General features: G+C 40.2%; 2 protein-coding genes across 2 annotated transcripts; both read right to left on the reverse strand.

Annotated features, from left to right (window-relative positions):
• Positions 1-536: 536 nt before the first annotated feature.
• On the reverse strand, positions 537-9,516 carry LOC310748529 (vomeronasal type-2 receptor 26-like; the record flags this gene model as incomplete). The annotated part of the gene is made up of 5 exons (XM_083584360.1): positions 537-1,438; positions 4,430-4,556; positions 6,434-7,273; positions 8,164-8,455; positions 9,350-9,516. The coding sequence occupies 5 exons, from the start codon at positions 9,514-9,516 to the stop codon at positions 537-539; spliced, it is 2,328 nt and encodes a 775-aa protein (XP_083440486.1).
• Positions 9,517-11,833: 2,317 nt separating this feature from the next.
• Positions 11,834-17,716, reverse strand: LOC310747323 (vomeronasal type-2 receptor 26-like; the record flags this gene model as incomplete). Its single annotated transcript, XM_083581689.1, has 5 exons — positions 11,834-12,735; positions 13,881-14,007; positions 15,024-15,251; positions 16,140-16,661; positions 17,555-17,716. The coding sequence occupies 5 exons, from the start codon at positions 17,714-17,716 to the stop codon at positions 11,834-11,836; spliced, it is 1,941 nt and encodes a 646-aa protein (XP_083437815.1).
• Between the last annotated feature and the right edge of the window lie 1,112 nt (positions 17,717-18,828).

The following is an 18,828-nucleotide window of genomic DNA, read 5'->3' on the forward strand; positions in this document are numbered from 1 at the left end:
ATATTTTCAATTGGACAGACAGCAGAGTAATGCAGAAGCAATGGGTAGTAAGTCTTTATTTTCAGAACAAAACCAGCTGTTTTATTATTAATATTTGCTTAAGAGTTGAGAATGTATTGCCATGCACTGCAGCTTCCTTGGGCAGTTCCGCATGTTCCAAAGAATAAACATCTGCTACTAAAATGAAACCAAATTATTTTATTTTGTTTTTTAAATCACATTTAAGGGGCAAACTCTATCCCAAGATCAAAATTGTGTCTACACTATATAGGAAAAAAGAATTCCATCTCCATTGATTCTGGAATAAAATATGATGTACATATAGCCTATGGCATCATTCTTTAGACAAAAGTGTAGAATATTCTGAGGAACACAAAAGCATTTATAAATCTGCCATCTCTGACAGAAGCAAAACATCATACCTTCAGGCTATAATGGGACACATTGGAAGCATGTCGTATTCATACATAAATGGAAGCAATGCCTGTTCCAGTCAACTGTGCTTACTTTGGAATTGGGTTTCGTCTGATAGATTGTTACTTATTTCTCTTTTTTAGCTGCTCTTTTGAGTTGAGTTCAGGCTTGAAGACAATGATATAACATTTTGGGGAGAAGATACAACCCAAGATTCCAGCACTGGAGGCCAAGATGGAGAAGATCTCCACAGCCACGATGTATTTCCCTTTGGTACTTAAGTAGGATGGAACAAAAGAAAGCCACACACTGCAAAACACCAACATGCTGAAAGTGATAAATTTGGCTTCATTAAAAGTGTCCGGCAGCTTCCGAGCAAAGAAAGCCACAACGAAGCTGACAAGAGCCAGCAATCCCATGTAACCAAGAACATAGTAGAACATGTCGGCTGAACCTTCATTGCATTCCACTATGACATCTTCAGGCAGAGAGTGCATGTCCAGATCTGGAAAAGGAGGGTCAGTACAGAGCCATACTATACAAATACTTGCCTGGATAGAAGCACAACCAAGAACAATAGAGATGGAAAATCTTTTCCCCACCCATTTCCTCATCTTGGATCCTGGTTTGGTGGCCATGAAAGCCAGAACCACAGTGAGGGTTTTAGCCAAAACAGAAGAAACAGCCACTGAGAAGATGATACCAAAGGCAGTTTGTCGTAGATTGCAGGTCAGTAACTGGGGGCGCCCAATGAATAGCAAGGAGCAGAGGAAGCAGAGCAGGAGGGAGATGAGCAGGGTGTAGGTGAGATTCCGGTTGTTGGCTTTGACAATGGGAGTGTTTTGATGTTTGATGAAGATTCCAAACACCAAGGCTGTAGTTGCAGAAAAAGCCAGAGCCAAAAGAGCCAAACTGATGCCTAAAGGTGCATCATAAGATAAGAAGTTTTCTTTCTTGCTGATGCACTGGTTTCTCTCCTGGTTAGGATACCGATCTTCTTGGCACTGGAAGCAGTCATCCATATCTTGCAGTATAAAGAAATCAAGATTACAGTTATAGCATTTTGAATCTCACTGAGATACAAATATTTATGGTTTAGGATCAGGAAACTTTGAATTTTACTGCACTATAATTCAATATAATTTACAACATACACAATAGAGAAAAATATCTTTTTCAGAAAATTCTTAGAGTGTTAATATGTTTTGTCTTTAAGTTAACTTATTTTTCGGGGGATACTTTCCAGTGGATAATTAAATCAGAAATAAATCTAAATAATAATTCTCAGAGAATTTTTGTTTACAAACTCATAAAATTTTTTAGTGTGTTTAGAGGGATAAAGTCCCTATGCTAGCACTAAGAACTTTCAAGCTATTTGGATTGAGAAAGATTAATTAAGCTTTAATGTTTCACAGTTTACCAGTAGAAATGGTTGTAAAATAGGAAGTTTCATTTACCAATATTCACAGCCTTTCCTATCCCAGAAGGGAGGCTTAACATCAATGGAATATCAACAGTGCTAATATAACCTAGTTAACACACCTAGAAATATGGTAGAAATACTCTTGAATTGACAATTCTAGAGTTTTGGTGATTAAGTGAGTTGCTGTCCATGCAATCCATGCATTTTACAGGTGTGGAGGTAAGCAGAAACTATGTTGGTTGGCTGTTTATTCTATTGTTTATGATAGAACACTTGTATCTCTAACACACTATTTTTAAGGAAGACATTCTGAAATACATGGAATTACGTATTTTTAAAATAGCTAATGCCACTAGTTGTTGCCAATGATAGCAGAGCCAATTAAGAAGCACCATATGAGAGGTTGTTGTTTTTGTTGTTAATTAGAGTGTTTTTCAGCTTCTTCCTGGACAGCCACAACAACAAAACATTACAAAGCATTACTGCTTGAGAGCAGTACATGTGAAAAGGATCTAGGAGTCTTGGTTGACCACAAACTTGACATGAGCCAACAGTGTGACGCGGCAGCTAAAAAAGCCAATGCAATTCTGGGCTGCATCAATAGGAGTATAGCATCTAGATCAAGGGAAGTAATAGTGCCACTGTATTCTGCTCTGGTCAGACCTCACCTGGAGTACTGTGTCCAGTTCTGGGCACCTCAGTTCAAGAAGGACACTGACAAACTGGAACGTGTCCAGAGGAGGGCAACCAAAATGGTCAAAGGCCTGGAAACGATGCCTTATGAGGAACAGCTAAGGGAGCTGGGCATGTTTAGCCTGGAGAAGAGGAGGTTAAGGGGTGATATGATAGCCATGTTCAAATATATAAAAGGATGTCACATAGAGGAGGGAGAAAGGTTGTTTTCTGCTGCTCCAGAGAAGCGGACACGGAGCAATGGATCCAAACTACAAGAAAGAAGATTCCACCTAAACATTAGGAAGAACTTCCTGACAGTAAGAGCTGTTCGACAGTGGAATTTGCTGCCAAGGAGTGTGGTGGAGTCTCCTTCTTTGGAGGTCTTTAAGCAGAGGCTTGACAACCATATGTCAGGAGTGCTCTGATGGTGTTTCCTGCTTGGCAGGGGGTTGGACTCGATGGCCCTTGTGGTCTCTTCCAACTATGATTCTATGATTCTATACCCTTTCCGCGATCTCCATCTCTTCCTCTTGATATAGCAATTTCCATCACAGATGTTACAAATGTTTGTATTTGTATTGTGTTTGCATTGTAAATTTATTTCACAAAGAATAAATGGTATTGAGGAAAGAAGGAGGGAGTTGGTAGTTGGCGGTTGGCTGATTATTCTGTGAGTTGCATCTTTGACTGAGAACATGGGAGTGTGGTGACTTCAAGCAGACACTGTCTGGAGGAGTTTCAGAGGACAGGCAAGCTGTGGATTATTAGCTCATGCTCTGCTATGAAGCAGCTTTAAAAACAAAAAAGGACTAAACCATCTCTTGGGTTCAAGGGACAGAAACACATTTCATTCATTAATATATATTTACCTGTCAAGTAAAGTTTTATCTTCAAGTCTGGTGTAAGGCATCTATTTTTTCTCAAATAGCTAACAACAAACCCTCTCTTGGGTTCAAGGGACAGAAACACAGTATATATATCAATATCAATATCAATATCAATGAATGAATAATACTTGTTGTTCAACTGTCGCCAACCTGACAAGTAATGATTCATCTTCATGTCTTGTGTAAGGCATCTATTCTACCACAAATAGCTAAAAAAGTTGATATACTGTACCATACAGTCCCTACAAGAATAAGAATAAGAATATGTTATTTATACCACACTCATCTGGCTGGGTTTCCCCAACCACTTTGGGCGGCTTTCAACAGAAGATTAAGAGAAATTGATGAACTATGCAGAATTGGCTAAACTGACATACAAACTGCAAGATAAGGACAACTGTGACTTTAAAGAAGAATGGGAACTTTTTACAAATTACTTAAGAAGACAACAAAATTAATTGGAATCCTTGGCACGTTTTCAATAAGCATACACAAATTTATTAATTGATAACATGGTAGATAGATAATATAAGGATCTATACGATTTTATAATATGCAGAGAATAACATGTGTTGAGAAATCAGAGAGAGGAGCTGAGGGTAGTCTTGGTGGGGCAGGTAGGGTTTGATGGGGGTGGGGGGAAAGGGGAAAAATAATGAATATGATATGTTTTGATATTTTGTTATGTTGAAATTGTTAATAAAAAACTTTTTAAAAAAATACTTTAAAACATCAATCATTAAAAACTTCCTGAAACAGGGCTTCCTTCAGATGTCTTCTAAATGTCACATAGTTGTTTATTTCTTTGACAGCTGATGGGAGATCGTTCCACTACTGAGATCGCCCTCTGCCTGGTTTCCTGTAACTTCACTTCTCACAGTGAGGGAACCACCAGAAGACCCTTGGAGCTGGACCTCGGTGTCCAGGTTGAACAAAGGGGGTGGAGACGCTCCTTCAGCTATACTGGGCCGAGGCCGTTTAGGGCTTTAAAGGTCAGCACCAACACTTTGAATTGTGCTTGGAAACGTACCTGTCAGGTTTGAAATCTTCCCTTCTGCACATGGAGTACAATCATAGCAGCAAAATGGTTCCCCCTCTTTCCTTTGTCTGCTGCAACCTGGATGGCAGTGGTCATTACACAAGGCAAGGGGCACCACCTATCCATAAACAGAAGGTATTGCATGTTTTTGATTATATTTTTATTTGTTCTTTGCCATTTCATCAACAGGGTGTTGCATTGAATTAATGCACTCGGATATTTATTATTATTATTAATTAGCACCACTATCTTTACAATGGTTGTTTCAATCACCAATATTTGTGCATATTCAAACCAATAAAAATATATATAGAATCAAAGAATTGCAGCATTTGAGTCGACTCTGGGGATCATGTATTCCAACCCCCCACAATGCAGGAATATACAGCTGTCCTATAAAGGGATCAAACCTGTGACTTTGGCATTACCAGCACCATGCTCTAACCAACTGAGCCACTCAGCCAGTAAATGGTTCAGGGAAAGAAAATGTGCAAGCCAATGGACATACTGATATATGTTTCCTTTTAAAATACATTTATACAGATGAGAAACGACAACTTGGTTCATTAAAAAAATGAACCACAGAATTAAAATTAAAGTTTCCTACGAAGCACAAGTTTGCATTGCATGCTTTTTGTTCTTGTCGCATGTGGATGTTCTCATTCCAAAACATTTATTGAAGGATTGAGTTTTAGCTCTCATTCCACGTTAAGAAAAATGATATCTCAAACATGGCAACAGCAGAAATACAGAGGTGTATGGGAACCAAGGGAATGATATTAATTTACAATTCCCTGACTTCTAAAAAGTTCTTCCACAGAATTCCTACAAAGGCTCTAACCCTTTGCTGCTAGGCACACCATACCAACTACCTTCCACTGGTCAACAGAGCTTGGTTCAGCTAGATAGTCTAGGTATTTCGACCAGTGAATGAGTGCAGAGTTGCAGGGTTTTAAACCCTGGAAACCAAGATCTCTACAGTGACATGTAAACAACCCATCCCTAACCATACAAAGAATCAATGCAGCTAAAAGTAACTCATTCAGCAGGCTGTACATGATTATGAAACAAATCTGGTGAATGTCTACCTATAGACCTCAGAAGCTGCAATTGGGTCCCACCTGGTTAAAACTCTGGTGCCATGTAATGATCTTCTCATCAATAGAGAAATCACTGCCCAGTGGAGCTTGAGGATCCATCTTCCCAACTTTCACTCTTAAGAAGGACTTATTTGGGAAAGTCACCCAGTTGATAATATCAAATCCACCTTCTAGCTCACATTTCTCATTTAAAAAGACAGTGTCCCCTGCACTGTTGTTAAACAAGATATTCCTCAGGAAAGGTTGAAGCTACAGAGGAAGAAAGAGAACGGTAAGTTGGGTAAAAAGAGAGAACACTACAAAGCTTCTGTTTTCTCATGCTGGAATCAATTCATACTATTTGTTGAAGCTCCTCTTGAGTTTTAAGGGGAGACATACCTGCCCAGATTCCATTTTAGAAACTAATTTTGTATTTCGTAATTAAGAAGCATTTTTTACCTAGAGGTGGTAGCTGCCTTCATTCAATGTAAGTAAAAAAAAATTTACTTTTACAAATTTGCCTGCTTTATTCTGAGCAACAGGTAGAAACTGAGGGAAGATCAGCAGAACACAAATAAACAGAGATAAAATATGTAACTTGATAATTCCTAGCTGCACAGCCTCCTTGCCATCTTTTTTCTCCCACACACGTTGGATAGGAGGTTTAAATTTTAATTTACAGATTTAATCCTCAATCCATATCCATCCACCTAAGTTCAACATTTCCATTCAACTCTTTTTAGCTCTTTTCAACTGCTAAAAACATTCAAGCATTGCAGTATTGGCAAGCCATTTGACTTAAATTTGCCAGCATGCTTACATAGAATTTAATGCAACAAAAGCTTTTGATCTGCTTATTGAATTTCACCAAACCAATGCAAGTGTGTATTCCTTGACAAACTATGTTAGCCATTACCTGGAAATATTGATTTTGAGGTCTCAGATAGTTACCAAGCACCATCTCTCCCTGTTTGGTTCTGGGTGCCAACATGGCATGCAAAGCATGTGCCACAGCATAGACGGCATTGTAGATGCTGTAGCTTTGGCTGGTCATTTGCATTTCAAAAAACGCCCCAGGAAGGCTCTCCAGCTTCTCCTCACCAGTGCAGGATTCCTCCTCCATCTCCACATCTAGAAATTGGCAACCAAATGCCTGTTGCCAGAAGAACCTGATAAAGCCATCGGCCTCAGAGTGGGGATTTAGGTTCAGGAGGAAACGGTGGAACCCCTTAACCTCACTGGAATGAATGGCAAAGGATAGGGCACCATGGAAGTTTAGTACATCCAGATCTTTGTGGTATGGTTCCCATGAGAAATCCCAGTCGGCGGTCATAACCCACACTTTGTTTATGGGACTCATACTCATCATTCTACCTATCAGTAGCAGCCATTGCAAACCTGTCATGGTGTTTTTGTCTGCGTTGACAACAAATACATTGATGTTTGTTTTGCTTAGGGACTCGGCCGTATTCTGACTTTCCTCTATCAACCCAGTATTATCAAAACCCCTGTGGGTTACGATTCTCTCAGTGACAGCTATACAGATGGCATTCCGGGAAAGCTGGCGTGTCAACTTTTTCACAAACGTTTCTCCTTTATCGTCAGCTGTGACAAATATCCCAACCCACTTCCACTGGAAATAGAGAAGAAGCTGAACAATGCCAGTGTATTGATGTTCTTCACTGGGGGCCATTTGGTACAAGGAAGAAATAGGGTCGTTTTCACTCACCGCTGGAGTAAATGAAGAATAGGTGATCTAGCAAAGAACAGAGGGTTTGTAAATTACCAGGTAGGATATCTATGTGTCCTTAGGTCTTTTATTCTTGCTGAATTCAATAACTTTCTGAATTTAAGGATTACTTTTTGAATTTGCTTTTGCGCATCCCTGCTCCTCATTTTCCTACTTTTGCCATGCTTTATAGGCAGTAGTGGCTGGTGGAGTGGGTCAAGGGAACTTATTCGGCCTCTTGGGACAAGAGTCTCTGAGATGTACATTGAGGGCAAAAAGGAAGGGAGAGACATTTGAACAGTGCAAATGCATTATGGTGAGTGCTGGATTGTATACATTAGGTGCACTTTCATCACAACAACCAAACTCTTCACCCCTACACCTTTCCCTCTGTTTACGCCACACCAAAAATGGTGTTGGGAGACAGAGGCGTAGGAAGAAATTTCCTGGTGTGGAAAATTTCTTGTCACCCCCCCCCCACACACATTGATTATTTTTTTTTTGCTTACAAAAATGGTTTTATGTTATTTCATATATTCTTACAAAGGAAAATGGCCAGGTAAACAGATATTTTTGTGGAGGAGGGTCAAGATATTAACTGATATGCATCATGATCAGCTGGCAATTACTGACATGATTTTCTACAGATAACTAATTCATTACTGCAAATGGTTGAATTCTTTGTCACAGCATTTTCCTTGAAGCAGAGGCAGTGTTTAGCACAATCAGCTGGTGATTACTGACATGATTTTCTACAGATAACTATGTTATTTTTTAAAAAAGCAAGACTTTTTTGTTTTAGTCTGCCAAAAACATTCTTCTGTCCTTCTCCCCCTACCAAAACCCTGGGAATATACACTAAGGCTAAATCATATACAAGAGTTGTGGAGTCTACATTCCAGCCACACTCTTCCTACCTGTAGAATCTTATAAAGCTCCAAGATGGAGGCCATATGGCTTGAAGTTTCAGAGTCAAGGCCCCCAATGACAGCTACCAGCTTCTTCTCAACACCACACTTGTAGTTGGGGATGGTTTTCCTATGATGAGAGATGAGGTTCAAAGTATTCCGATAAGTCATCTTTGCTTCACAGTAGCTGTCATAGATCTGGAACCCCAAAGTGATGTTGGATAAAATGTTGGGGTTCTCGTTGACCTCATTCACAGCAAAGACTAAGGAAAGGACATGCTGGTAGTTCTTTGGCACTGTGCTGAAACAATACAGAGATTATGCATGTGGTGGGTCTTCCTGCTTCTGCTGGACAGACCTCCTGTTTTGAAAGTGGATAAACACACAAAGGCTTATCCCACAAGATTCAAATTTGAGGACATGCACTGAAACTGAATTTTGAAAGATCCAAGGGAGACAAAAGAAAGTAAACACTTAGGTAAACTATGAATTTATTCCGACAAGAGTTAGTGATGGCCAACAATTTATGTGGCTTTAAATGAAGATTTGACTTTTGTAACAAGGGATATAGCTATTAAGCACAGTGGCTATGTTCTCTCCCCACCATTGGAGGCACCATGCCTTTGAAGCACAGTTCCTGGAAATAGGAGCTGAGAAGACTGCTGTAATGCTCAGGACTTGCTTGTGGGTTTATCATGGCCATCTGGTTGGCCACTGTGAGATTACAGTGTAGGGCTATATGGGCCCTTGGGCGGAGTTAGCAGGGCCTTTCTCACATTTGCTAGTTCTAATGAAGTATGAAATGTATGACACAACTGCTGAAGAGCAGAGTAGGAAAAAAGAAGGGGAAAATATGGCTGCAGATGAAATATGAATTTCAAAAGATGTCAGTATTTTGGTTTAAAAAACATTTCAGGAAATCTGAATTAGTTAGGTGTGCCTTTCAATGTAAATTGAGCTAGTGTTCTCCCCTATTCCTACTTATGGAGAGTCCAGGCGATGGTCCCATTTCATTGACTCTAGCTCAGTCTACTGATGGTCTGCCTGTCCTCTCTACTACAAATCCTACTAGCCACCTGCCAGCACTGATGAGACTTCTTTTTGACCATGCTATCACGTTTATTATCAAATTTTTATTATGTACGTACATAACCAGAAGCTTTTATCCCCAAAGGAATAAAAATCATGTTCTTACACTAATTCATCAACAGGTGTTTCCTTTGGCTTTTCCTTGAAGTCTATTGAAGTGAAGACTGGTAAGAAGAAGTGTGAAGTGATTCCACCAATAACAAAGTGCCCCGGCTGATAATACTGGTGTTGGACGTGGAAGAGGTCAATCACACAATGCAAAGCAGAACGCATAAAAAATAGAGGGAACAGCATGAGTAGGGTACAGAAGGGTAAACTTAACATCTTGAGATGTGGTGGTTCTCCTCTTAAAAATAAAGTACCTGTTTCAGTCTAAAATACTTATCATCACCCAATGTCATCACCTTCTGTCCTGTTGCCCTCCAGCAGCTCTAATCTATGTTTATAAATAAACATAATGGTAGAATAGCTGTCATTGGCACTGGGGTGGTTTTTTATAAGCATTCTGCTGTTTCTCTGTGGCATATGGGCTTCAAAACACCATATGGATACTGCCTGAGAAAGAATGAATTGCTTTGTTTTAAGATAATAACATGGTACACAGCCCCAGCGGGGTTGCTTGGTCCGTGGCACCATGTGCAGCAGAAGCATTGAACAAAATATGTTTTTCCCCTTGAAAATATATTATCTGTTTCATTGCAGATTGGGCAGAGCACCTGGTTTCAGGAAGATCTGAATGGGTGTGAAAATAATAGTGGATTAGCCAGGCCATGGGGGAAAATGGAAAGGCTGGTGTTTCATTGTGCTCCAGAGAAGGGAATGTTCTAAAGTATAGAAAATGCCTTGCATGAAAAAGTGGTCAGGTCCAGCATCTTGACTAACAAAGGAAGGAAGAAATAGTTCACTGAGAACTTGGCCAGTGTTAACATGTGGTTTTGTGGTTTTTTGCAAGTATGATGTCCATTTGCATTGAGCACTTCCTTGCTTACTTTCAGGCTGCCAGAAAAGGCCCTCTGTCTGTTGTCTGATGCTCTAAGCAGAACCAGGCACAGTGATTGCAGTAATAACATTGATTGCTCATTAATCAAGGAGTCAGCACACGGCACATCTATCAGATAACCATGTCAGTTGCAGAAGCTAAAATTCTGTCCTCTCTCCCCCTGATTTATACCTCTGTCCTTGCATTTTTCCCCACTGTGACTCAGCTTTCTTAATCATTCTAGCCTTTTCCCGTCCCTCCTTTCCTGCGCTGGGAGTGGAGCAGGGGAAGGAGCTGAATCAGGACTGTATTGCAGAGCAGGAGACACAGTCCTCACTCCTTCTCTATCAGCCTCTGTGTTTACCTCAAGGGGCTCCCCTTCACCCTCTCTCTCCGCTGGTGATTCATCCCTGTCCCACCAGTCTGAACCTGGTTCAAAATCCCTTTCACCCTCAGGTGCCTCCTGGACCACTAGCTGCCACCACTCTTCCTCATCCTTCCAGACTCTGACACTCACTTTGTGCAGTATCACAACTTCCCTCAGAGGATGCCTGGGTTCAGGACAAGGCCTCTTTCTTGCCTACATGAGGGATTAAGTTGACAGATCAAAGTGATCTGTCATTCATCCTGAAAGATGAATGTTTTAAAAAATGGCAGAAAGAGATTTCAAAATTTATCGGGGCGGGGGGAGGGGCAAAAGGCCAAGGATAAAACATAAAATACTTACAGATGTAAAAGATAGAGGTAGGTTTGCCCTCCCAGACCTTAAATTGTATTATGAATCTGCTTGTTTGGTATGGATCAGGGACTGGATGAGCCTGGATAAGCAAGAGGCATTAGAACTAGAAGGATATGACAACAGATTCGGTTGGCACACATACTTATGGTAGGGAAAGGGAAGGTTCATAGATGTTTTTACAACCATATAATCAGGAAATTACTAATGAGAATATGGGAGAGATGCAAAGACTTATTGGAACAAAATACCCCGTGGTGGCTTTCACCACATGAAGCATTACTGCTCAAACCACTTAGAAAGAAAGGAAAATAGCTCACATATGTTGATTTATTAAAGGAACATGATGGAAAATGGAAATTAAGAGATTATGATGAGATCAAAGACCACTTTCAGAGTTGGTTGCATTATCGACAACTATATGAAACACATAAAGAAGACAGCAAGAAAGGATTTAGTTATACAAGATCTAGGTTTCAAACAGAAGTGATCGAAGGGAAAGTGAAATTACTGAAGGCCGCATACGGTATACTATTAGAATGGGAGACGACAGATGAAGAGGTAAAATTAGTTATGATTAAATGGGTACAAGATGTAGGGCACAACATTATGATGGTAGACTGGGAAAAATTATGGAAAAGTGATTTAAAATTTACAGATTGTTCCCTATTGAAGGAGAATTAAATGAAGATGATGTACAGATGGTATATAACACCAGTGCAGTTAGGGGAAATGTACAAAATTAGTTCAAATATAAGTTGGAAGTGTAAGCAACATCTATATCAAGAGAACGTGAAAGCTGAACCCTTCCCAAACACACAAACCTTAAAACATTTAAAACGTTATCGACTATAATGATTTTAATAGTTAGATTGTTACTTATTTCTCTTTTTTAGCTGTTCTTTTGAGTTGAGTTCAGGCTTGAAGACAACGATATAACATTTTGGGGAGAAGATGCAACCCAAGATTCCAGCACTGGAGGCCAAGATGGAGAAGATCTCCACGGCCACTATGTACTTCCCTTTGGTGCTTAAGTAGGATGGAACAAAAGAAAGCCACACACTGCAAAACACCAACATGCTGAAAGTGATAAATTTGGCTTCATTAAAAGTGTCCGGCAGCTTCCGAGCAAAGAAAGCCACAATGAAGCTGACAAGAGCCAGCAATCCCATGTAACCAAGAACATAGTAGAACATGTTGGCTGAACCTTCATTGCATTCCACTATGACTTCTTCAGGCAGAGTGTGCATGTCCAGATCTGGGAATGGATGGTCAGTGCCCAGCCATACTATACAAATACTTGCCTGGATAGAAGCACAACCAAGAACAATAGAGATGGAAAATCTTTTCCCCACCCATTTCCTCATCTTGGATCCTGGTTTGGTGGCCATGAAAGCCAGAACCACAGTGAGGGTTTTAGCCAAAACAGAAGAAACAGCCACTGAGAAGATGATACCAAAGGCAGTTTGTCGTAGATTGCAGGTCAGCAACTGGGGGCGCCCAATGAATAGCAAGGAGCAGAGGAAGCAGAGCAGGAGGGAGATGAGCAGGGTGTAGGTGAGATTCCGGTTGTTGGCTTTGACAATGGGAGTGTTTTGATGTTTGATGAAGATTCCAAACACCAAGGCTGTAGTTGCAGAAAAAGCCAGAGCCAAAAGAGCCAAACTGATGCCTAAAGGTGCTTCATAAGATAAGAAGTTTTCTTTCTTGCTGATGCACTGGTTTCTCTCCTGGTTAGGATACCGATCTTCTTGGCACTGGAAGCAGTCATCCATATCTTGCAGTATAAAGAAATCAGGATTACAGTTATAGTATTTTCAGTCTCACTGAGATACAAATATTTATGGTTTAGGATCAGGAAACCTTGAATTTCATTGTACTATAATTCAACGTAATTCACAGAATACATGATACAAAACATCTTTTTCAGGAAATTTTTAAGAGTGTTAACATGTTTTGTCTTTAAGGTAAGCTATTTTTGGAAGATTCTTTTCCGTGGATAATTAAATGAGAATTAAATCTAAATGATAAGCTCCATAAATGTATGTTTGTGTTTACACGTGCATAGAACTGAAATTTGGGTGTGTTTAGAGGGGAGAAATCCCTAGTCCATCAATAAGAACTTTCAAAGCTATCTGAATGGAGAAATAATAAACATTAATGTTTCACAGTTTACCAGTAGAAATGGTTGTAAAATAGGAAGTTTCATTTACCAATATTCAGAGTATTTCATATCCCAGAAAAGAAGCTTAATGTCAAAGGAAGACTAAAGGTGCTGATATAATCCAGTTAACACACCTAGGAATATTGTCAAAAAAAATACTCTTGAATTGAAAATTCTAGAATTTAGGTGATCAAGTAAGTTGCTGTCCATGCAATCCATGAGATTTTCAGGTGTGGAGGTAAGCAGAAGATATGCTGGTTATCAGTTTACAATATTGTTTATGATAAAGCACTTGTACAGTGGTACCTCGGTTTAAAAACAGTAAATATATTTCACAATGAATAAATGGTATTGGGGAAAGAAGGAGGCAGTTGGTAGCTGACGGCTGTTGATTCTTCTGTTAGTTGCATCTTTGATTGAGAGCGTGGGAGTTTGGTGACTTCAAGCAGACATTGTCTGGAGGGGTTTTTTGAGGACAGGCAAGATTTGGATTATTAGCTTATGCTATGCTATGAAGGAGCTTTGAAAACAAAAAGGACTAAACCCTCTCTTGGGCTCAAGGGACAGAAGCACATTCATATATATATATATATATATATATATATATATATATGAATAATACTTGTTGTTCAGCTGTTGACAACCAGACAAGTAATGTTTCTTTTCAGGTCTTGGGTAAGGCATCTATTTTTTCACAAATAGCTAACAAAAAACATGTTCTCAATATAGTTGTTATACTATAGCATACAGTCCCCTACCTGTCTGGTTTGAAATCTTCCCTTCTGGACATGGAGTACAATCATAGCAGCAAAATGGTTCTCCCTCTTTCCTTTGTCTGCTGTAACCTGGATGGCAGTGGTCATTACACAAGGCAATGGGCAGCACCTGCCCATAAAACACAAGATATTGCATGTATTCTATTCTGTTTGTGTTTGTTCTTTGCCTTTTCATCAACAGGCTGCTGCATTGAAATAAGGCACCCAGAGGGTTTTTTAAAAAATAAATTAATTAATAAGCGCCACTAACTTTACAATGGTTGTGACACCAATATTTCTGCATATTCAACCCAATAAAGATAATAGAATCATAGAGTTGGAGGAGACTCTAAGGATCATGTATTCCAACCCCTGTGCAATGCAGGAATATACAGCTGTCCTATAAAGGGATCAAACCTGTGACCTTGGCATTATCAGCACCTTGCTCTAACCAACTGAGCCACTCAGCTAGTAAATGGTTCAGGGAAAGAAAATGTGAATATCTGCTGATATGAATTTCCCTTTTATAATATGTTTTTAAAGATGAGAAGTGGCAACTTGGTTCCATTAAAGAAATGAATCACAGAAATGAAATGAAAGATTCCTACAAAGCACAATTTTGCATTGCATGCTTTCTCTGCTTGTTGCATGTGGATGTTCTCATTATTTTCATTATTGGATTATTATTTCACAATCCACCTTAAGAAAAATGAAATCTCAAACATGGCAACAGCAGAAATACAGTGCGTAGGCAGAGGTGTATCGGAGCCAAAGAACACAACCAAAAATTAATTATAATTTTTATTAATGTATAATTCCCTGACACCTAAAAGGTTCTTCCACAGAATGACTACAAACGTTCTAACACTTTGCTGCTAGCCACACTACACCAATACCCCTACCACTGGTCAACAAATCTTGGTTCAACTAAATAGTCTAGGCATTTCAAATGGTGTTTCAGGGAAGAGCTGCACGGTTTTAAACCCTGAAAGCCAAGATCCCTACAGTGACATGTAAACAACCCATCCCTAACATACAAAGAATCAATGCAGCTAAAAGGAACTCATTCAGCAGGGTGTACATGATGATGAAACAAATCTGGTGAATGACGACCTATAGACCTCAGAAGCTGCAATTGGGTCCCACCTGGTTAAAACTCTGGTGCCATGTAATGATCTTCTCATCAATGGAGAAATCACTGCCCAGTGGTGCTTGGGGATCCATCTTCCCAACTTTCACTCTTAAGAAGGACTTATTTGGAAAAGTTACCCAGTTGATAATATCAAATCCACCTTCTAGCTCATGTTTCTCATTAAAAAAGACAGTGTCACCAGCACTGTTGTTAAACAAGATATTCCTCAGGAAAGGTTGAAGCTACAGAGGAAGAAAGAGAACGGTAAATTGGGTAAAAGTAGAGAAGACACTACAAAGCTTCTGTTTTCTCATGCTGGGATCAATTCATACTATTTGTTGAAGCTTCCCTTGAGTTTTAAGGGGAGACATACCTGCTCAGGTTCCATTTTAGAAACTAATTTTGTTTTTCATAATTAAGAAGCATTTTTTACCTAGAGGTAGGAGCTGCCTTCATTCAATGTAAGTAAACATATTTACTTTTACAAATTTGCCTGGTTTATTCTGAGCAACAGGTAGAAACTGAGGAAAGAATAGCAGAACACAAATAAAAAGGGATAAAATGTGTAATTTCATAATTCCTAGCTTCACAGCCTCCTTGCCATCCTTTTTCTCACACACATGTTGGGTAGGAGGTTTAAATTCTAATTTATAGATTTAATCAACAATCCATATCCGTCCAACCTAAGTTCAACATTTCCATTCAACTCTTTTTACATAGACTTTAATACAACAGAAGCTTTTGAACTTCTTATTGAATTTTACCAAACCAATGCAAGTGTGTATTCCTTGACAAACTATGTTAGCCATTACCTGGAAATATTGATTTTGAGGTCTCAGATAGTTACCAAGCACCATCTCTCCCTGTTTGTTTCTGGGTGGCAACACGGCATGCAAAGCATGTGCCACAGCATAGACGGCATTGTAGATGCTGTAGCTTTGGCTGGTCATTTGCATTTCAAAAAAAGCCCCAGGAAGGCTCTCCAGCTTCTCCTCACCAGTGCAGGATTCCTCCTCCATCTCCACATCTAGAAATTGGCAACCAAATGCCTGTTGCCAGAAGAACCTGATAAAGCCATCAGCCTCAGAGTGGGGATTTAGGTTCAGGAGGAAACGGTGGAACCCCTTAACCTCACTGGAATGAATGGCAAAGGATAAGGCACCATGGAAGTTTTGTATATCCAGATCTTTGTGGTATGGCTCCGAAGAGAAATCCCAGTCAGCGGTCATAACCCACACTTTGTTTATGGGACTCATACTCATCATTCTACCTATCAGTAGCAGCCATTGCAAACCTGTCTTAGTGTTTTTGTCGGCATTGACAACAAATACGTTGACGTTTGTTTTGCTTAGGGACTCGGCCATATTCTGACATTTCTCTATCAACCCATTATCACCAAAACCACTGTGGTTTACCACTCTCTCAGTGACAGCTACACATATGCTATTCTGGGAAAGCTGCTGTGTCAACTTTTTCACAAACGTTTCTCCTTTATCGTCAGCTGTGACAAATATCCCAACCCACTTCCACTGGAAATGGAGAAGAAGTTGAACAATGCCAGTGTATTGATGTGCTTCACTGGGGGCCATTTGGTACAAGGAAGAAATATGGTCTTTTTCACTCACCGCTGGAGTAAATGAAGAATAGGTGATCTAGCAAAGAACAGAGGGTTTTTAAATCACCAGGTAGGATATCTGTGTGACTTTAGGTTCTTTATTCAAGCTGAGTGCAATAACTTTCTGAATTTAAGGATTGTTTTTTGAATTTGCTTTTCTGCATCCCTGCTCCTCATTTTCCTACTTTTGCCATGTCTTATAGGCAGTAGTGGCTGGTGGAGTGGGTCAGGGGAACTTATTTGGCCTCTTGGTCTCTGTGATGTACAGGGAGGGCAAAAAGGAAGAGAGAGAGGTTGGAACAGTGCAAATGCATTATGGTGAGTGCTGGATCGGATACATTAGATGAATTTTCATCACACCACTGAGCTGCTCCTCCCGGCGCCACACACAGGAAAACCGGGCGGCAGCACTGCCATTGTACCACGAGCTTTACTTTCGGGGGCAGCACAAGATTTTAGGAGGGGGCCTGGGGCCTGAAGGGGGTGCGCAGAACAGGCTACGGCCTTGGCAAGCTTTCACAGCTCCACTCACTTGAAATTTCAGCCCTCATGACATAGGAAAACGGCCAGGTAAACAGATATGTTCGTGGAGGAGGGTCAAGATATTAACTGATATGCATCATAATCAGCTGGCAATTACTGACATGATTTTCTACAGATAACTAACTCATTACTGCAAATGGTTGAATTCTTTGTCACAGCATTTTCCTAGAGGCAGAGGCAGTGTTTAGCATAATCAGCTGGTGATTACTGACATGATTTTCTACAGATAACTATGTTATTAAAAAAAAGAAAGCAAGACTTATTTGTTTTAGCCCGCCAAAAACATTCTCCTTTCCTTCTCCCCCTCCCAATGCCCTGGGAATATACACTAAGGCTAAATCATATACAACAGTTGTGGAGTCTTCATTCCAGCCACACTCTTCCTACCTGTGGAATTTTATAAAGCTCCAAGATGGAGGCCATGAGGCTTGAAGTTTCAGAGTCAAGGCCCCCAATGGCAGCTATCAGGTTCTTCTCAACACCACACTTGTAGTTGGGGATGGTTTTCCTATGATGAGAGATGAGGTTCAAAGTATTCTGATAAGTCATCTTTCCATGACAGTAGCTGTCATATATCTGGAACCCCAAAGTGATGTTGGATAAAATGTTGGGGTTCTCATTGACCTCATTCACAGCAAAGGCTAAGGAAAGGACATGCTGGTAGTTCTTTGGCACTGTGCTGAAACAAGAGAAGGATTATGCATGTGGTGGGTCTTCCTGCTTCTGCTGGACAGACCTCATGTTTTGAAAGTGGATAAACACACAAAGGCATTATCCCACAAGATTCAAATTTGAGGACATGCACTGAAACTGAATTTTGAAAGATCCAAGGGAGACAAAAGAAAGTAAACACTTAGGTAAACTATGAATTTATTCCCACAAGAGTTAGTGATGGCCAACAACTTATATGGCTTTAAATGAAGATTTGACATTTCTAATGAGGGATATAGCTATTAAGCACAGTGGCTATGTTCTCTCCCCACCATTGGAGGCACCATGTCTTTGACGCACAGTTCCTGGGAATAGGAGCTGAGAAGACTGTTGTAATGCTCAGGACTTGCTTGTGGGTTTCTCATGGCATCTGGTTGGCCACTGTGAGATCACAGTGTAGGGCTATATAGGCCTTTGGCCAGACCCAGCAGGGCCTTTCTTACATTTGCTGGTTCTTATGACCTCTTTGTGGAGAACAGGATGAAATGTATGACACAACTGCTGAAGGGCAGAGTAGGAAGAAAGGGCAGAAGAGAAAAATATGGCTGTAGATAAAATATGAAATTCAAAGGATGTCAGTGTTTTGGTTTTAAAAACATTTCAGGAAATCTGAATTAGTTAGGTGTGCCTTTCAATGTAAATTGAGCTAATGTTCTCCCCTATTCCTACTTATGGAGAGTCCAGGCGATGGTACCATTTCATTGACTCTAGCTCAATCTCCTGATGGTCTGCCTGTCCTCTCTATTACAAATCCAACTAGCCACCTGCCAACGCTGAGGAGACTGCTTTTTGATCATACTATCACGTTTATTATCAATTTTTTATTATGTACGTGTGGAGTTTGGAACTGACAGGGTCAGTACTCCGGTGTGTCCTGTGTCTGAGAAGAAAAGGAGGGGGAGCAGAAGGAGGGGCTTGTCGCAGAGAAGTGACGCACAAAGTCTTTCTGT

The sequence above is a fragment of the Podarcis filfolensis genome (assembly GCF_964270895.1).
Source record: "Podarcis filfolensis genome assembly, chromosome: 13".
Lineage (NCBI taxonomy): Eukaryota > Metazoa > Chordata > Lepidosauria > Squamata > Lacertidae > Podarcis > Podarcis filfolensis.